Source organism: Taeniopygia guttata, chromosome 1 (assembly GCF_048771995.1).
Source record: "Taeniopygia guttata chromosome 1, bTaeGut7.mat, whole genome shotgun sequence".
NCBI lineage: Eukaryota > Metazoa > Chordata > Aves > Passeriformes > Estrildidae > Taeniopygia > Taeniopygia guttata.
Genome location: NC_133024.1, coordinates 14457905 through 14473818, shown reverse-complemented (window position 1 = coordinate 14473818; position 15914 = coordinate 14457905). Strand labels below are relative to the sequence as shown.

The window sequence follows — 15914 nt, the reverse complement described above, 5'->3', positions numbered from 1 at the left end:
TGTGTTTCCTCAGGCTGGCTTCTCAGAGAAGGAGGGCTTATCTGATCATGCTGCCTCTGCCACCCTTTTCCAGATAACCTGGAAGCCCTTTGGCCAATTTTACGCAAATTTGACAGGAGTAGAGAGCTCGGAAATGAACGAGTTCCTGCAAGCCTTGTGAAGAGTAGGTGGCTGAGTCAGGGCAGTGGCAGGGCACTGAAGAAGAAAGACCCTTTTCTTCAGGGGCCTCAGCAGTGCCTCCAAATGGCTGTGCCAGCTGTAGGAGAAGCTCCAGCTGGAGCTTGCAGTCAAGTCATTCATCTCAGAGACAGCCTCCCTCCTGCAGGCATGGGAAGCTGGGCTTCATTAAGTCTGCTGCTCTTAGGGTTGTTTGCTAAAAGTGGTGGCTTGGACCCCTTTTATTTTACTCTGTGTGATGGGGAGTAAGCTGCAGCGAGCACCTGCAGCACTCCTTCACTTGCTGCCTTTGCATAAGGCGTGCTAGAGACCTGATATCAAGGGCTCCAGCAGAGAGAGACCCTGGCACTGGCTCCCACTCTGCCCTGCTCTCCTTCCCTGCCCTCTCTGCACCCATCTGCTGGCTGGAGCTGCTGGCTCACAGTCTGGCTGAGCTGGTGCAGTGTCCCAGCTGCTGATAAAAAAGGTTGTTTGCCCCTATCCCCCAAAGAAAAAGGTGTTCCTGCTCTCTTGGTGAAAACTCTTTCCTTGGGTCATTCATTTTTCAGCTCATGCAGAGGTCAAGCATGGGGAGAGGAGTGTGTGTGTTTTGCTAGGAATAAAGTGAGTGGGAAAGCAAGACTGCTTTTTTGCCGTGGCAGCTGGTACCTAGATCAGCTTAACTGCATTGTGAAACCACATTTTTAAACTGAATCTCCTGGGATGAGGGTGTTTTTACCACCTTTTTGCTGTCACTGCTGCAGTGAGGTTGCTCTGCGTAGGTGCTTGGTGCTGAGCTAAGGTAACTGAGTCTACAGCAGTGGTGAAAATGCAGTTTTGGAGAGTCCTTCACAGAGTATTGAGGTTGGAAGGGACCATTGGAGATCATCTGGTCCCAGCCCCTTGCAGGTTGCTCAGGATCATGTCCAGATAACTTTAAATTATCTCCAGGGTGGAGACTCCACAGCCGCTTGAAGCAGCCTGTGCCAGTGTGCAGTTACCGCTCACTGCTGTGTGTTGGGTTTGTTTATTTGTTTGTTTAGTATAAAAAGTATTTTCCTGTGCTTTCCAGCTGGTCAGTTCCCCCTGGTGCATGGGCTTGTTCCTCCTCAGGGAGGAGAATTGCATGATTGTCCTTCTTACTCACTGATAGTAGTACTGTGCTTAGAAGGAATGATTGTACCTTTCTCCCTCCCAGCCTGGAAGAAACAGTAACATAAATGCTTCTGCATCCCTCTGTTTTGTTTTGTTTTGGGGTATTTTTTGTGGTGTGGTTTTTTTTTTTGTTGTGGTTTTTTTTTTTTTTTTTTTTTGTTGTTGTTTTCCTTTCCAAATGCCAGAAAAGCTCCTGTCCTCCCATTTGAAATGAGAGCCTTGGTAGTTTGGTGACAACTGCTGATAGTCTGTGTAGCATGTCAAACTAATAAATTATAGTGTATGCAGATAAAGAGTTCTAACATCTTAATTAGCAGTAAAAGGGAGCAGGTAGCTGAAGAATCTCCCTGCATCTTTGTCTGTCTTTCAGGGATGCTGTCTGACTGAATCACAGAAGTTTTGAGAGGCAGCATCTTGCTGCTGCTTAGTGAACAGGGAAGAATCCAGATGAAGTTGTGAGGAGAAGATGGAAACTAACTGCTGCTATATGGCTATAATTCATATTCCTGTGATCCTTTATGGTGGGGTGGAAAAACTATCTTGGAGAAATGTGTGATTTTAGCCAGTACCCTTTGACTTTGGGGATATGTCAATTTGCTGTTTACCTGAAAGTCCTTTCTGCTGAAGGAGTACAAGATGGCAGCTTTGCCTTGCACATGGAATGTTCTCTCCTGATAATGGTCATGGCTGAGGGGCACAAATGTTTCTTTAGCATGCCAGAAGGAAGAGATTGCCCTGGCTGCATTCTTTTCTAGATATTACATTTTAGTATTTTTTTTTAGTGTTATTTCTACATAACTGTAGAAAAGAGGTGGGGAGCAGGTGCAGCCCTGTGCCTGAGGATACAGCTGGAGTGCTGGAGGAATGGTGTGCCCTGGGAGGTAGGAAGGAATGTGCAGCAGGGCACTTTGTCATCAGCTCTTCCAGCCTGCCAATATTTAACCGATTGTTGTTAAGTTTCTGTCTCTGGAAGGTAATCAATTCAGGGTTAAGCAATTAATAAATGGCTGCCTGAGGCTTCCAGTTTAGAGGTTGAAAAGGAGATTCTCCAGCCCTGCCCAGAAGAACAAAGATGCAAATAAAGGTTATAGAGAAAAATAAGGGTGATGAACTACTAAGCGTCATTCTTACCAAAGTAAGGGAAAATCTGGAGTCACTTGGAGAAACAGGAAGGGCAGGAAGCCAAATAAGCAAGTTCAAGGAGTATGGAAAGATGGGCCAAAACACTGGTGTTTCTTTTAGGAGATGGAGGGAGGCATTTGTATGTCTGTCCTTCCTCCCTGTGTTTTAATAAAAGAGAACAAAAAGCTTTGTTTTTCTTTAGGAAAAATAAATTTGAGGGAAGGCAAGAAACCAGGCTCTCCATGCATCAGATGTATTTTAAGAGATCGCATGAAAGCGAGGGAATCCCTTTAATGAAAGCTTGGGTAATAAATGCTGTTTCCTTTTGGCAAGGATAATGTGAAGGTGAGATTTGGGACTCCACACGCTTTTCTCCTGGGAGAGTATTTAAGCATCTGGGATGTTATGAGGTGAATTACAGCAATAATAGGGACATTCTGGGGTTTTTTTTAATATTGGAAGGGATTGCAGAGCATGCAGGAAAACAAAAAAAGAAGTGACATTAAAACGTTATTGACTGTGAAACAAAATGAAGTTTCTTATTGTCTGAGAGTGAGTGATGGCACAGGGAATAATGCTTGACAATTCTTCGAATGACCCTAGACATTGAACATGTAGGACTTGAAGACTAAAGAAGGATAATAAAAAGAAATACAGGAGCTGGAGGGCATAATGAACTAAGTCAGAAATTTCCTGCCTAGCTTTGATGCTCAAAACAATTTCATTTCACCCCCTCCTCTTGATAGGCTGGGACCACATACCAGCCAAGGGTTCAGCAGTCCAAAATGCTTCATAGTGTTGGTGCTTCATAGCATTGGTACTAAAATGGCAGTGCTGAATCTTTTAGAGGTCTGGGAGCAGTACTAGAGACACCAGGGTAAATGGTGTGTCCTTACATGTATTTTAACAGCTAGCTACAAGAACAGAAGGAAAAGCACACATAAAAATCTTAGGAGGCTTCACTTTTTGTGCAGATCTGCACTAAATCTTACAGGGAGTGCATGAGGTGACTGCTTCAAAACTCAAGCTGGGGATGTACTAATGAAGCCATCACTGCTTTCCATTGGAAAATATAAAAGTAGGCATTGCCTTGGGCATTCCAGCAGGCTGCTGTAAATGCTGCTTTGTATTGTAGTGCTTAACCAGACCTGGAACCAGCAGCAGTGATACAAGTCACTGGGGCATGGATTCAGTGGGCTGTGAGGAAGAAGAAACTCCTCAGAATAAGGCATGAGGAGCAGTGCAAGTCAGAAGTACTGCGTGGGCAAGCCAACACTTCCTGCCTGCATACTCCCAATATAAGCAAAATCTGCCAGGGAGCTTCTGCTCTGTTCTTCCCATAGTGATAACAGTAACAGTGCTACATGTGAAGAACATGCTGATCTGGGAGATGGAAAAGGGCTGCAGAGGTCGTGTGCTGACCTTGGAGGAAGAGAAACGGTTGATTAAATGTTTCACAGGACAAGCTCTACCTCAGGTACAGAAAAAAGCTGGCATTCTGTGGGGTTACTCAAAACTTTGGTGAATACAAGAATTGCAGGTAATGAGGGATTCTTTTTTCTCAGCATCTTTGCAGGGAAGTATAAAACTGCAGTAAGCAGTAGGTGTGTTGCACAAAGATATTTGGGTCCCCAGCAGTCATTCACCATTCTGACTCTGAAGCAGCAGGGCAGCCAGCTCAGTCTGTCCCTCGTGCACCAGCATGTGTTGTTACCTTTTACATCCAGGTACATCTTGTGCCACCAAGTACTTCAAAGCCCTTGTGAAGTAAGGAGGCTGAGCCCCACAAGCTCCAGAGCTCAGGGATCTGTGTGCAGAAGGACTGCCCAGCCATCCTCCTTCCTTTGGTTATTATGGGTATTGCTCTTTTTTCTGACCACAGGCGTGTCTGGCTGGCTTCTGGATGCTGAGTACTTTGACTTTTCAAAGTAAAGCTATACTACATTAAAGAGTAGTCTCAAGGCTTCTGTGCAAAGTAACTTTAAATATACTTTCTGGTGGGATGATTGAGAATGTTAGACCTGTAAGAGCAGGGAAATCTTGTGTCACGCATCCCCTGGGACGCGTGGTAAGGTTCATCTCTGCCTTACGGTGTCCTTGAAGAAAGTGCCTGTTAGAGGAAGCTATAGTGAGATGCCTCAGTCTCTCACAGAGCAGTCTCTCTGGTGCCTCACTCTCCCAGCTTCTGGGAAACTGAGCATTTAGCTTGTTCCCATGACCAGTCTGAATTTTCACTTTTCAAGTCCAAGCCTATTGTTTCTTGTCTTCTCGGTGTCCAACGTAGATAGTGAATTATTATTTCATCCTTTCAGCATTTTTAGAAGTTTAAAGGTTGTAGCAATACAGTAACCTTGATCTGTGGCTCAAGAATCTGCTGTTCTAAGGTGGTGTTAAAACTAGCATATTTTAACATGCCTAATTGTAGAACAGGGAAGGAGCAGTTAGAGGAATGTGACATCCATATAGGATGTAGTTTGCTTAAAAAAGGGAGGGGAAGAAATCACAAGGGCAGATCACATTTCACGCTGTGCATCTGCAGAATACCAATGCCATAATGGGGAAAATAAGGAAGTCTTCTGTCAATATAAGGGCCAGATCTGAGAAGAACCAAAGGATGTAAAATGGCTCTGATCTTGGCGAGGGGGTCAGATGTCTGACTGGATGCATATTTATTGCAGAGGTACAAGGCCTCTTTTACAGTCAGAACTTGGGAAGCTAGTCACAGGGCACAGCAATCTATGGTGATTAAAAGAAATCCCATCTCTTTCATATTTATTGAAAACATTTTTTCTTAAAAGACAGTAAACATCTGTGTGGAAGTGAGCGGCTGTGAGACAGAGCAGCGAGCAGAGACGAGGGAAGGCAGTGGTGTGGGAAGAACAAAGAGCTTCATTGGCAACTCCTGTCTGGTTTGCCCATGCTTTGATATTTCCCCACTGATTCTGATATTTCCATACCAATTATTGTATAAATTGCTCTTGGCTGACCTCGCCACTTAGCCATCCTTAGTTGGCTCAGCAGTGGGAAGAATTCAAATGAGGAATTATAATAGTGTTATGCATTGGTTTAGGAAAAATGGCCCATGTGCTGGGAGTGGTGGGGTGGTGGCAGGAGTGGAGGAAGGGGAGGATAGGGGATCAGGCATCCTTTTGGTTGTACCATTTGAACCTTAAAGCAAAAGGGTGGAGGATAGGGACAGAGTTGTTCTGCAGGTGGCTCCAGCCAGTCTTTTCAGTACACTGTGCTCTCTTAGCATGAGAAGAAATACCCCAGAAAACACTGTATTTTCCCAGAATGAGGCTTTACCGTATTGGGGGAATTGTGGGGGCTTACCACATGTTTTCTTCTGATAGCATTGTTTTTATCCATCTGGCAGCAGGTTGCAGTGTATGGAGATTGTTCCTGCTGTGACTCATTTATGCAAAAATTAAGCTCAAACCTAATTTTTGGTTGTGGGCTTAACAGGAGACTTCACAGAATAGCAGGTGTGTGTTGCTAAAAGATTGTCTCTGCTTTGGTGTTGCCTGGTGGGGCAGAGTGTTTCCCTCTGAGATTTTATTAGTCTTCAGCCCATGGCAAAAAAAATTATGGTTGCTTGGGGAAGTGTTCTCAGTGGCTGGACAATGGTAAGCTTGGAAGAGCTTTCTTGAAATATATTACTGTTTTGTGAGTGTCAGCCCTGCTGTAGAGTCCACAGAAAAAGCAGGGACTAAGTGAAGGACTGGGTTTGGCAAGAGGTGTCTACATGCTCTGTGGGTGACAGGAGGGAGAGAGGAAGGGCCATCCCCTGGGAAGCCTCGTGCATAACATAAGCGAGACTGACAAATTAATCTGATTTAAGAGGGAATGTGAGCTCAGAGGATGCTAACTGTCCCTGAGTAATTCACTGGCAGGGCTCAGTGCTGCTGCTTTGGGGCAGGGCAGTCAGGGCACTGAGGAGGGGTGATGCCACAGCCTGCAGCTCCTGCGCAGCAGGACACGGGGAGCAGCAGGAGGAAGTCTGCTGGCACTTGCCTCACCTTAGAGGCACCATGCCATGCATTGGAGTGCAGTGGCCAGCTGGGTGGTCAGCTTGGGCTCCCGCAGGTTCCTGCAGTCCTGTAGTGGCCACAGCCTGTGGTGCACTTGCACCTCCTCTAGGGTTGAGCTTGACCGGAGCATCTCTGCAGCTCAGAATTAGATGCTTTAGCATAACTGCCCTTTAGCACTTATGTCTGAATTGTCTTCTTTACTGGGGACTTTCTGCCAGGTCCTGTGGTCTGCTGTGGTCCTAATTTGTCATAGCCAAGTAGGATTTATGCATGTTCCCTTTCCCTCTCCTTCCCTGCATAGGGGCACAAGCTCCCATGTCAGTTCTAAGGATGTTTTGAGGGAACCAGTTCGGGTGTTCAGAGCAGCAATAGTCATGCTCTTAGAGAAGAAGCCAAAATGATACCTTTTTTAGCTTCTTTTGTAGTATAACCAAGGCATAGTCTGCAGACCCACATTGTTGAAGAGTGCAGACTGCAGTGACAAGGGTTGTGAAGGGGCACGAGGATAGCTCGTACCAGTTCAGAGTAAATCCTGCACCTTGCTCAGCATCATGCCCCAAAAAGCTGTAGGCAGGTAGCTGTGCAACTGTAGCTTGTTTTGGGAGCCTTACAAACCTGATGTGATTTACCTCTTCAGTAGACCTCTTTCATGTGGTTATCCCACTCATATTTTGACCCATGTAAACTTTTCCCATACCCACAGTATCCTTTGGCAAGGGCGTCCACAGGTCTGCTGTGTTCAGCTGCAAAAACTGCCTCACTTGTTATAAATCTGGATCTGACCAGTTTCAGTTGATGGCCCTTGGTATTTAAATTAGAAGAGATGGTAAAGGATCAAATTCTTGACCATCCTTGACATGGTATATATATTTGTGAAAAAACCTTTACCAGATCCCCTTCAACTCACCTTTTTTTTTTCCTCCAGACTCCATTATTTCCAGCAGAGAAGCCATTCCACAGTGTTCATCATCATTGTTGTTCTTCTCTTGACAGTTTCTCAGGAGCACCTGCAAGTTGAACAATAGCAACAACAACAAAACCCAGATGTGTACTGTGTATTTGTGAAAGGGAGAGGGATCTCCTTGGAAATGTTTTCTGTCTAATAACTGCAGTCAAAGGCACAAAGTAATTTTTAAAGGAAATTTAGGATTAGTATCGTCAGTTATTGACAAATAGTACTTTACAGAAGTTTTCCTTCACTGAGAATCTCTAAAGCTGCAGGGGTAGAAATATCCCCTCAAACCATGTAATCCGTTTGGTGTTCATCACTGTTAGCCCTGGTGCTTATAGAAGATATCTATACCAAGAAGATATGTATATAATGACTTTTTTAGTTGCTGCCTCGTGATTAGAGACCCAGGTTAATACTCATAAGAGCTCAAATTTCTCCTTCAGATGAAATGACTACTGGCAGTGATTATTGATAACGAAGATAATTTGGTACAACTGCTGCAGTGCTTTTGGATGTGGTGCAGACATAACCCATATGGTCTGAGATGGAGAGAATATTTGTGTGAGAGGCTCTTCATCATTCTGTCATGAGTTTTTATTTATTCTTTTGAGCTGTCAATGCTGTGGCAGAGTTTTTGTGTGCTCAGGCATCCTTTTATTACACCCACCTGTCCCTTGCAATAAGCCTTGAGTCAATGTTCTCAGCTAAAATTTTGCATACATGTTCTTCTGAAAGGGACCTGAGGGTCCACTTCCTTACCAGAAAGTAAATGTTTGTCACTTTCTGAAATGGGGCATCTTCAGAGTACTTCAGATCAGGCCTGAAATGACCAGTTTTGTGTGGAAAACCTGAGCTCTGAGCTCTGTGTGTGTCTCCATGGAAAGGTCAGACCCTGCCCAAATCATCTGAGGCTGCTGTGGGGGTACAGATTTTGCAAAGACACGGTGTACTCAGAAGCTGAGGGAGATGCCTGGCTGGCAGGGATGCTTGATGCTCCTTTCTTGCTCCTTTCTTTCTTGGAGAGGCATTGAAATCCTGGCTGTGATGCGACAAGGGAGACTTGAACGACTGTGTGACTCTGACATAGCATTTTTCTCTTGCCTTTCTTGTGCTTTTCAGAGCTGTTTCCCGTGACATTTGCAGTGGCCCTGCTGGGAGAGCTGGCACAGGGCAGGTGCAGGGACTGGGCACCTGGGGTTCCTGAGTCCTGCACTGTCCCTTGCTGCTTCAGTCTAATCACCTGGCTGCACTGCCCCCTCTTGCCACTGCTCTTACCCCTCCAGGGCTTGGGAGATGGGTAAGCTGAGAGCTGCCTGGCTGTTGTTTGGCTTGCTCCTGGCTCAAAAGGCTGGCAACAATAGCCCTGATCCATAGGACATAAGGATCAGGGGATGGCTTCCTCCTTATTGCATGGGATTTGCTGTCTTTTGGAAAAAATAGTTGCACAAACCTGCAATTTCTTACTAATTTTTAAGTAGCACTTGACTCACTACCTCCTCCCTATCAGCCCTTGCATTGTGAGTGAATTATGTTGGATTTGCAGTTAAAAGCCAGCTGTGCCAGTGCAGTACCAGCCAAATGCCACCATCACTGTCTCCTGGGTGTCCTCGGGAAGGTGTGGAGCACACAGCTCCTCCTGTAGTGAGCTCTTCTCTCACTTCAAGAGGGATTGATAAGAGTTTAAATGGGATCTCAGGCATGTTATTTTTGTTAATCAGAGCACTTGCTCACTAAGAAATGCAGTTCTCTTAATGCTGTGTGTGATGGATATAGCATTCTCAAAGCTTGTAAAATGCCAACTATCATGCAAAAGGTATCTGAGCATGAACTGGTGAATATATGCCATATCATATCAGGGTGATTGTTTTTCTTCTTTCCTTTCTTGATTAACATAGTTGTGGAGAAATACTTCTGCTTCTGCTGTTTGGGATATTTTAAAGTGTTGAAAAGCATTTGTGCCTACCTGTGTTGGAGCAGGAGTTTGCAGCCAGGCACAGGGAACAGCACTGAAGATGTGCTGCTCCTTCCTCCTCTGGAGATCCAGCCTGTTCATCCAACTTCTGAGCCTTTGTGTCTCACCTCTGGGACAGCAACCTGCTGCAAGTTGTAGCAAAAGCCTGACTGTTTTGTCCTCTATCCATACTGGAGCTGGGCAGGACTTTTCTTCTTCTGACCCTCAGCTTCATAGGCTCCTGGAGCCAGAACAGGAAGCAAGGAGCCCTTTGGCTCTTAACTTGCTCACTTTTGGCTGCTTTAGGAAGGTGCAGCAATCCAGTGCAAGGGGAAATAGAAGAGGAGGAATGTAGAAAGTGAGTTTCTTCAGAACCTGGAGGAGGACTCCAGGTCAGAGTTATGGTGAAGGTCCTAAAAACCACTGGCAAGGAAAGAAGGAAGCCCATATCAGTGCTGGCTGTGAGGGTGGTGAGATTTGGCATCTACCAAAAATCTGTACTGTGGGTCCCTAGGGTTGTGGTCTTCCAGTGAACTTTGGAAAGTTCAATACCCATCTCTGATAAAATACTATTTTTTTAACTAGATAACTGGAAAACTCCTATTCAAAAAGTCTAGCACCATGTTAAAAGCCTGATAAACAAAGTTGTGCACTTAGCTGAGAAATACTTGATGGAGTGTTGTGTGTGAACTTTTAATTCCTACCACTGCACATTTGCCTTGTGGTGCAATTTTGTGCAATTTTGACTGCCATTGCAGGTGGGATATGTTGTTGTAGCAAGGCTACATGTGCATACATAAATTGGATTATGGGCTGTCTTTAGGTGTGTAATAAAGATCTTGTCCTTCCTGCTGCTTTGAGAACAGTTCACTTCAAAGGCTGTAATATTTGCTTTGTCCTTTGGCCTTTGTGGTGTGAGAGAAGGGGCTGCCTGCACCGTAGATGTGTTAGTTGTCTCTAGCAGTATCTTTCCCCAAGATGAAGAGATTGGTACAGCAAACAGTGGGGGAGTGTTTGCCTCTGTTGTTCCTCTCCCTGTTTGTTTCAGATGTGCTAGCTTTCCCTGTCCTCCCCTTAAATCACATTATTTCATAAAGAGTAAAAAGAAACATAATTTGGAGCAGCAGCAAGCTGAGCCCAAGTTAATAGTTTGAATTGCACTCCATCTGTTCAGCTGCATGCCCTGATGGATGTGCTGAACCCATTTTTCACAATTTGTTTTAAGCTGCTAAGAACCATCTCTCCTGGCTCCGGTCCAGGCTGGCTGTGGAGAAAAACTTCGTTTCTGGACATCGATGTTCAGAGGGCGGGATTGAATCAATAAACCCCAGATTCAAGGCTACCTCTTCACCTGCAAGATGCCAGTTTTTGAAAGCTTAAATTCTTCTCTGGACTTGAGCATTGTTATTGAAAATTAGAGGAGTGGGGGGAAACCACTGATGTACAGACGCACAGAGAGGATGAAATTTGCAAACGTGATTATGCAGGACCTGCTTTAAATCGGCTTATTGCTGTTTTATGATGGCAAGCAAGCAGGCACAGAAGCCAGGGTGATTGGCCTTGCCATGTGTGCATGCTGCTGGTAACTCAATAACCCATGAACACCCACCGTGGTCTCCAGACCTCCAGCCTTTGATGTAGCAACAAACAAGATAGATTGCTGTAATTTATCTGGCCCCTGGAGGGCCGTGCTGGTAATGTGCCACGAGCCCAAGGGCCAGCCATCCATAATCTGTGTAAAAATACGGCGGATTGCGGTCACCGTGCTGCGGGGCTGCCTTTGTTTTGTGCTGCACGTGTTTGTGTGTGTACAGCACCGGGCACCGGGCCCTGACCTCAGCAGCTTTCAAAGTGCAATGTGCCCGCTCCCCCCGTTCATTTTAATTGGTTTTGTTACCAGCTAAATGCACACCTTTCAAATAGGCTTGGGAAGGCAGTGCCAGCAACCTGATATTTCTCTGTGCGCCTTTACAAGCATAAGGGAGAATGGAGAAGGTGTGCTGGGTTTGGGGAAAAAGAAGGGGGTTTGTACCAGCTGAAGCCTCTGGCAGATTTGCTGATGGAGGACGAGTGCCTGGGACATTGGAGCTGGGTGGCCCAGCAACCAAAGGAGAGGGAGTGTAGCCCCCTGGCCACTCTCCATAAGAGTTGGAAAGTAAAAGTACTGAAAACAAAGACCTGTCACCTTGAGTTTCTGATTTGTTGCTGTGTGGTGCATTGCCCTTTCACGCCTGGGTTCTTAAAGCTTCCAAACATGGGGTTTATGTTACCTCAAAGCTGCTTCTTCCATGGGGTGTTTTTTAAAACACTTCCATTGAGTCAGCAGGAATTCTGCAGTGTGACTCTGGGGTGCTGTGCCAGAGCCTGATGTGCCAGATGTAAAATGGGGTGTGAGGGCTTGCCTTGTGGAAGGGCAGGGATGTATCGGGGTGTAGGTGTGGGGATTGCCTGCGGGTCAGTAACGCTGGGCTCCTCTCTCCCACAGGCATGGCACTGGCCCAGCGGCAAGTGACGGTGCAGGAGGGACCCCTCTACCGTACAGAGGGGTCCCACATCACCCTGTGGTGCAAGGTGAGCGGCTACCAGGGCCCGGCCGAGCAGAACTTCCAGTGGTCCATCTACCTGCCCTCGGCCCCCGAGCGGGAGGTGCAGATCGTCAGCACCGTGGACCCCTCGTTCCCCTACGCCATCTACACGCAGCGCGTGCGCGGCCGCGGCATCTTCGTGGAGCGGCTGCAGGGGGACGCCGTGCTGCTGCACATCACCGAGCTGCAGGACCGCGACGCCGGCCAGTACGAGTGCCACACGCCCAACACCGACGAGAGGTACTTCGGCAGCTACAGCGCCAAGATGAACCTCGTGGGTAAGCTGTCCTGCTCACGGTGTGGCTGCTGGCACACCCTTCAACCCCGCATGGGCAGTGTGGTCTGCATAGGCTGTCAGATCAAAATCCAGTGAGCAGGTGGCACAGTGGTGGGAATTGCAGGAAATCACGGTGCAGAGGCGCAGGAAATAGCGAGCTTTCTTCACTAATAAGGCCCTTATAACAATGAGACACCAGGCAGCACGGCTGGGCAGAGGAGCCTTTGAAGCCATGGCTGAAAGCAAGACGGACATGGGACTGATTTACGCAGAGGGAAAGGGCCAGGGAGTCTGTGTCAGATGGCACAAGTCACAGACCAGAGAGCTGCTTGCCAAAGGTGGTGAAATAACTGAGCAGGGAAGAGAGGAATAGTAATGAGCAGCACATAAAAGGGAACAGGGGAGACGGTCATCTTCAGGCTCTTACAGCAGTGCTCAATACATCCTGAAGCCACTGAGCAGATTGAGTTGTCTGTAGATGAGTGTAGAGAAGCTGGTTTGGGATTTTGGGTTTTTTTTTTTGTTTTTGTTTTTTTTTTTTTTAATTTGTGTTAGAAAAATCAAAAACAGGTATTTTAAAATCTAGAGTATTTCCACAGCACCTCTTGACTAGAATATTTGACCTTTTCAAGCTTCAGCTTGCTTTCTGTATCTCAAAGCAGTATTTGAAGTGTCGAACTCAGCTAACAGCAGTCAAATGGCTTCCATCCAACTCTTTGGCTGAAAGACCCTTAAAAGAGCTCCTTTGCAACACAGACCCCTCTCTAGCAAATTCAAGCCCACAGACAGCAAGCAGGCTTGCTTTCCTTAGGAGGTGTTTATGAGGCTGCAGCTTGGAACCACTTTGACATTATCTAGCCCATGGTTCAGGCTCTGTTGACACAAGAAATCCAGTGTGAAAGGAGCCAGGATATGACTTCAATCACAATAGCCTTACTTTCTGTTGAGCTTCTTGCCTCCAGCTTGCATGGCCTTGGCCTCTTTCCTTCAGAGGTGCAAGCCCAGCCACTCTCCTAGGTGGAGCTCCACAGCATGGGTGTAGGTGCTTATTTAGGTGCCTTTTTTGCCACCATGAGTGGCTGGGGGGTAGATGCCTGAGTATTCTATTTTCTATTTGTAGATCTGTAATTTGTTTTAGGTGTCCGGATTTGCAGTTCCCACTGCAGTTTAAACAAGACTGAGTCAGTGCTGCTTTTGTTAAGTCACCTTGGGGATTGAAACCCATTGAAACCAACACCCACTGAAAAAACGTGCCTGGGGGCAGGGTGGGGTTGGATGGATTCTGGGTGGCTCTGCCAAGGAGCTGGAGCTGAGCACAGTCAGCATATCCAGTGGCTGGGCAGTGGGAAGCTCCTCCACTGCTCTCCCAAGAGTCTGGGGAGCCAAAGCTGGGTTGATCTGTTTTTCCTCTGTCCTTCCCTTTCCACAGCTACAAACCAGTAAGATTTGGGAGTCTGTAGACATGATCAGTGCTTGGAGGGCATTGGCTTTGGGACTTACATGTGTCAAGAGATACTCAAGAAAATTGATCTAAAGTAACTTCTAGTGGATTAGTTAAATCACAACCCCTTCATGGATGCTTGCACTCAGGATTTTGGGCCCTAATTTGATTTAGCTTAATTCGTTTCTGAAAATTCACTTTGGAAATTACTTAGGGTCGCTTGCATTTTGAACATGTGCATCTGTGTAGGTTCCTTTCTGTGGGTTAGCTAAACTCTTGACAGAAACTGAATTTTTCAGTGTGCTCCCAGCAATGACCTATAGACAGCAGGCCCTTACAGAGAGCCTTCCTCCTGCCTCTCATTCATGGGAAGTGGTGCTGACTTCAACTTTGTTGGACCCTGAAGTCCTTCTGGGGAAATGGGCTCTTCTCTGCAGAGCTGGGCAGATCACAGGTCCTTTCTGTTTTCCTGTTATTTTAGCTCTCAACTAGAGGTTGGCATTTTTCAGGCTGGTTTTGTTTCTGCAGACAATATCCAAGAAGAGGTACAGAAAAGAGTTACTGTTCTCATTTTCTCAGAAGAAGAACCAAACTTTGTTTTTTTTTTTCATTCATCCAGTTATGAATTTTTAATTGACTCATTAGATTGAGTGGCTCTTTTCTGGCAGCAGCAAAGCCTGAAGGGAGACAGGTTTGTTAGCATCTCTATTCTCTCCACTTATGTGTGAAGTAGATGGCTTTGAAGCAGTGTTGATTTTAGGCTTGCTGCTCTGGGACCTTGGAATTATTGTGTCCCATGGTTTGAGGAAAGAGCTGAAGGAGGAGTTTCTCCTCTTTCCCACCTTCATGATGCAGCCCTGTGGCAGGGGAGCTGCATGGGACGCTGGTGCAGCAGCAGGTGGGGCTGCTGTCTGCACCGGGGCATTTCAGCTTGCAGCAGAGCAGCTGGGATGTGTTCTGCTCCTGCCATCTGAGCATCCTTGAAGGCTGTGTCTCCAGGGCTGCTAAAAAATCATATTGTCAGCTTCAGAGACATGCCAGTTTGGCTTGAAAGTACACTTCACCTCATGAACAGCAAGAGTGGTTAGCTGTCCCTCTCCCATTATTAATGTCACCGCTCCAGATTCCTTTTCCCTCACTGAGACTTTGGCCACGGTCTAGTACCACTTTGAGGACCTGATGTCTGTGGTGGCCTGGAGTAAGAAGTGCTCCCCAGGCACTCTGTGGGACTCTTATCTGAATTTTAGGCATGCAACACAAGTGCTAATCTCACTGAAGCTAGGAATGAGGCCAGTCATGTGGTTCAAAGGCCTTTAGCCATACAGGCATGTGTATCAAGGCTTAATCTTCTTCACCAGTCTTCAATTGCTTCAAAAACAAGCCTTTCTGTATTTTACTGCTCCTCTTCTCATCCCCCTCTGAGCTGCACCTTTGTGATGATGGAGTTACGCCTGGGCTGTGAGATGTGTTAGGAGAAGAATTTAGGACATCTCAGACTGAGTTTCAGGTGCTGAGGGAGGTGGGGTTAAAAAAAAAAAAAGCAGGGGTACAGCTCTTTAGGATGTTGTGGAACCATGGCCTTGTGACTGATTTATGAGAAAGGATTAGCCCATGTACAAAGTCTGCAACTCTGTTTGCCTTCAGATTTCAGTTGCCTGAGGCTGACACAGAATTGCTGAGGCTAGTTCATACTCTTTTACTCAGGGTTGCAGGAAAATATTTTGGACGATTTTGTGAGTTGTCTGCCACCCGTTTAACACCAGACTCGCTGCCTAAGGTAGATATCCAGGCAATATCTGCCATCAGAAGATAGAAAAAGACAAATCTGGAGAGCAGTCCATCTTTCTTTAAATTAAGTGCATCATTCTCTGTGTTAACTAAAGAGAGATCCCACATGTTGGCCTCGAGCTAGGCACTAGTGGCTGTAAATTTGGCTGCTTTTGAAGACTTGCCTTATCAGACTTCTAAGCAACTGCTGGGAATTTTGACTTAGTGGTTGAATTGGAAACCATTTGGTTTACTGAAGAGGGGAGGTACAAAATTGAAATTGGACTGTTTAAATCACGGATCTGGGGACAATGCACACAGTCGTATTGGGGTCCTGCTTATTGCTGGCTGTGATAATTATGTGGACTGTCCCTTCACTTTTTTAAGAAGTTAAGGGACAGCAAAGGATTTGCAAGTGAAGGAAAGCAGCATCCCAGAAGCACAGCATCAACGCTGACAAGACAACAGTATTTTCCA

At 46.2% G+C, this 15914-nt stretch overlaps 1 protein-coding gene across 2 annotated transcripts in view; it reads left to right on the top strand.

Moving 5' to 3' along the window:
• The window catches only part of IGSF3 (immunoglobulin superfamily member 3), a 92348-nt gene that overhangs the window by 15566 nt on the left and 60868 nt on the right, over window positions 1-15914 (top strand). For both annotated transcript variants that reach the window (XM_030263413.4, XM_002193985.7), the window contains exon 2: window positions 11853-12230. In XM_030263413.4, coding sequence (XP_030119273.4) covers window positions 11853-12230 — 378 coding nt within the window. The remainder of the gene's footprint in view (window positions 1-11852; window positions 12231-15914) is intronic.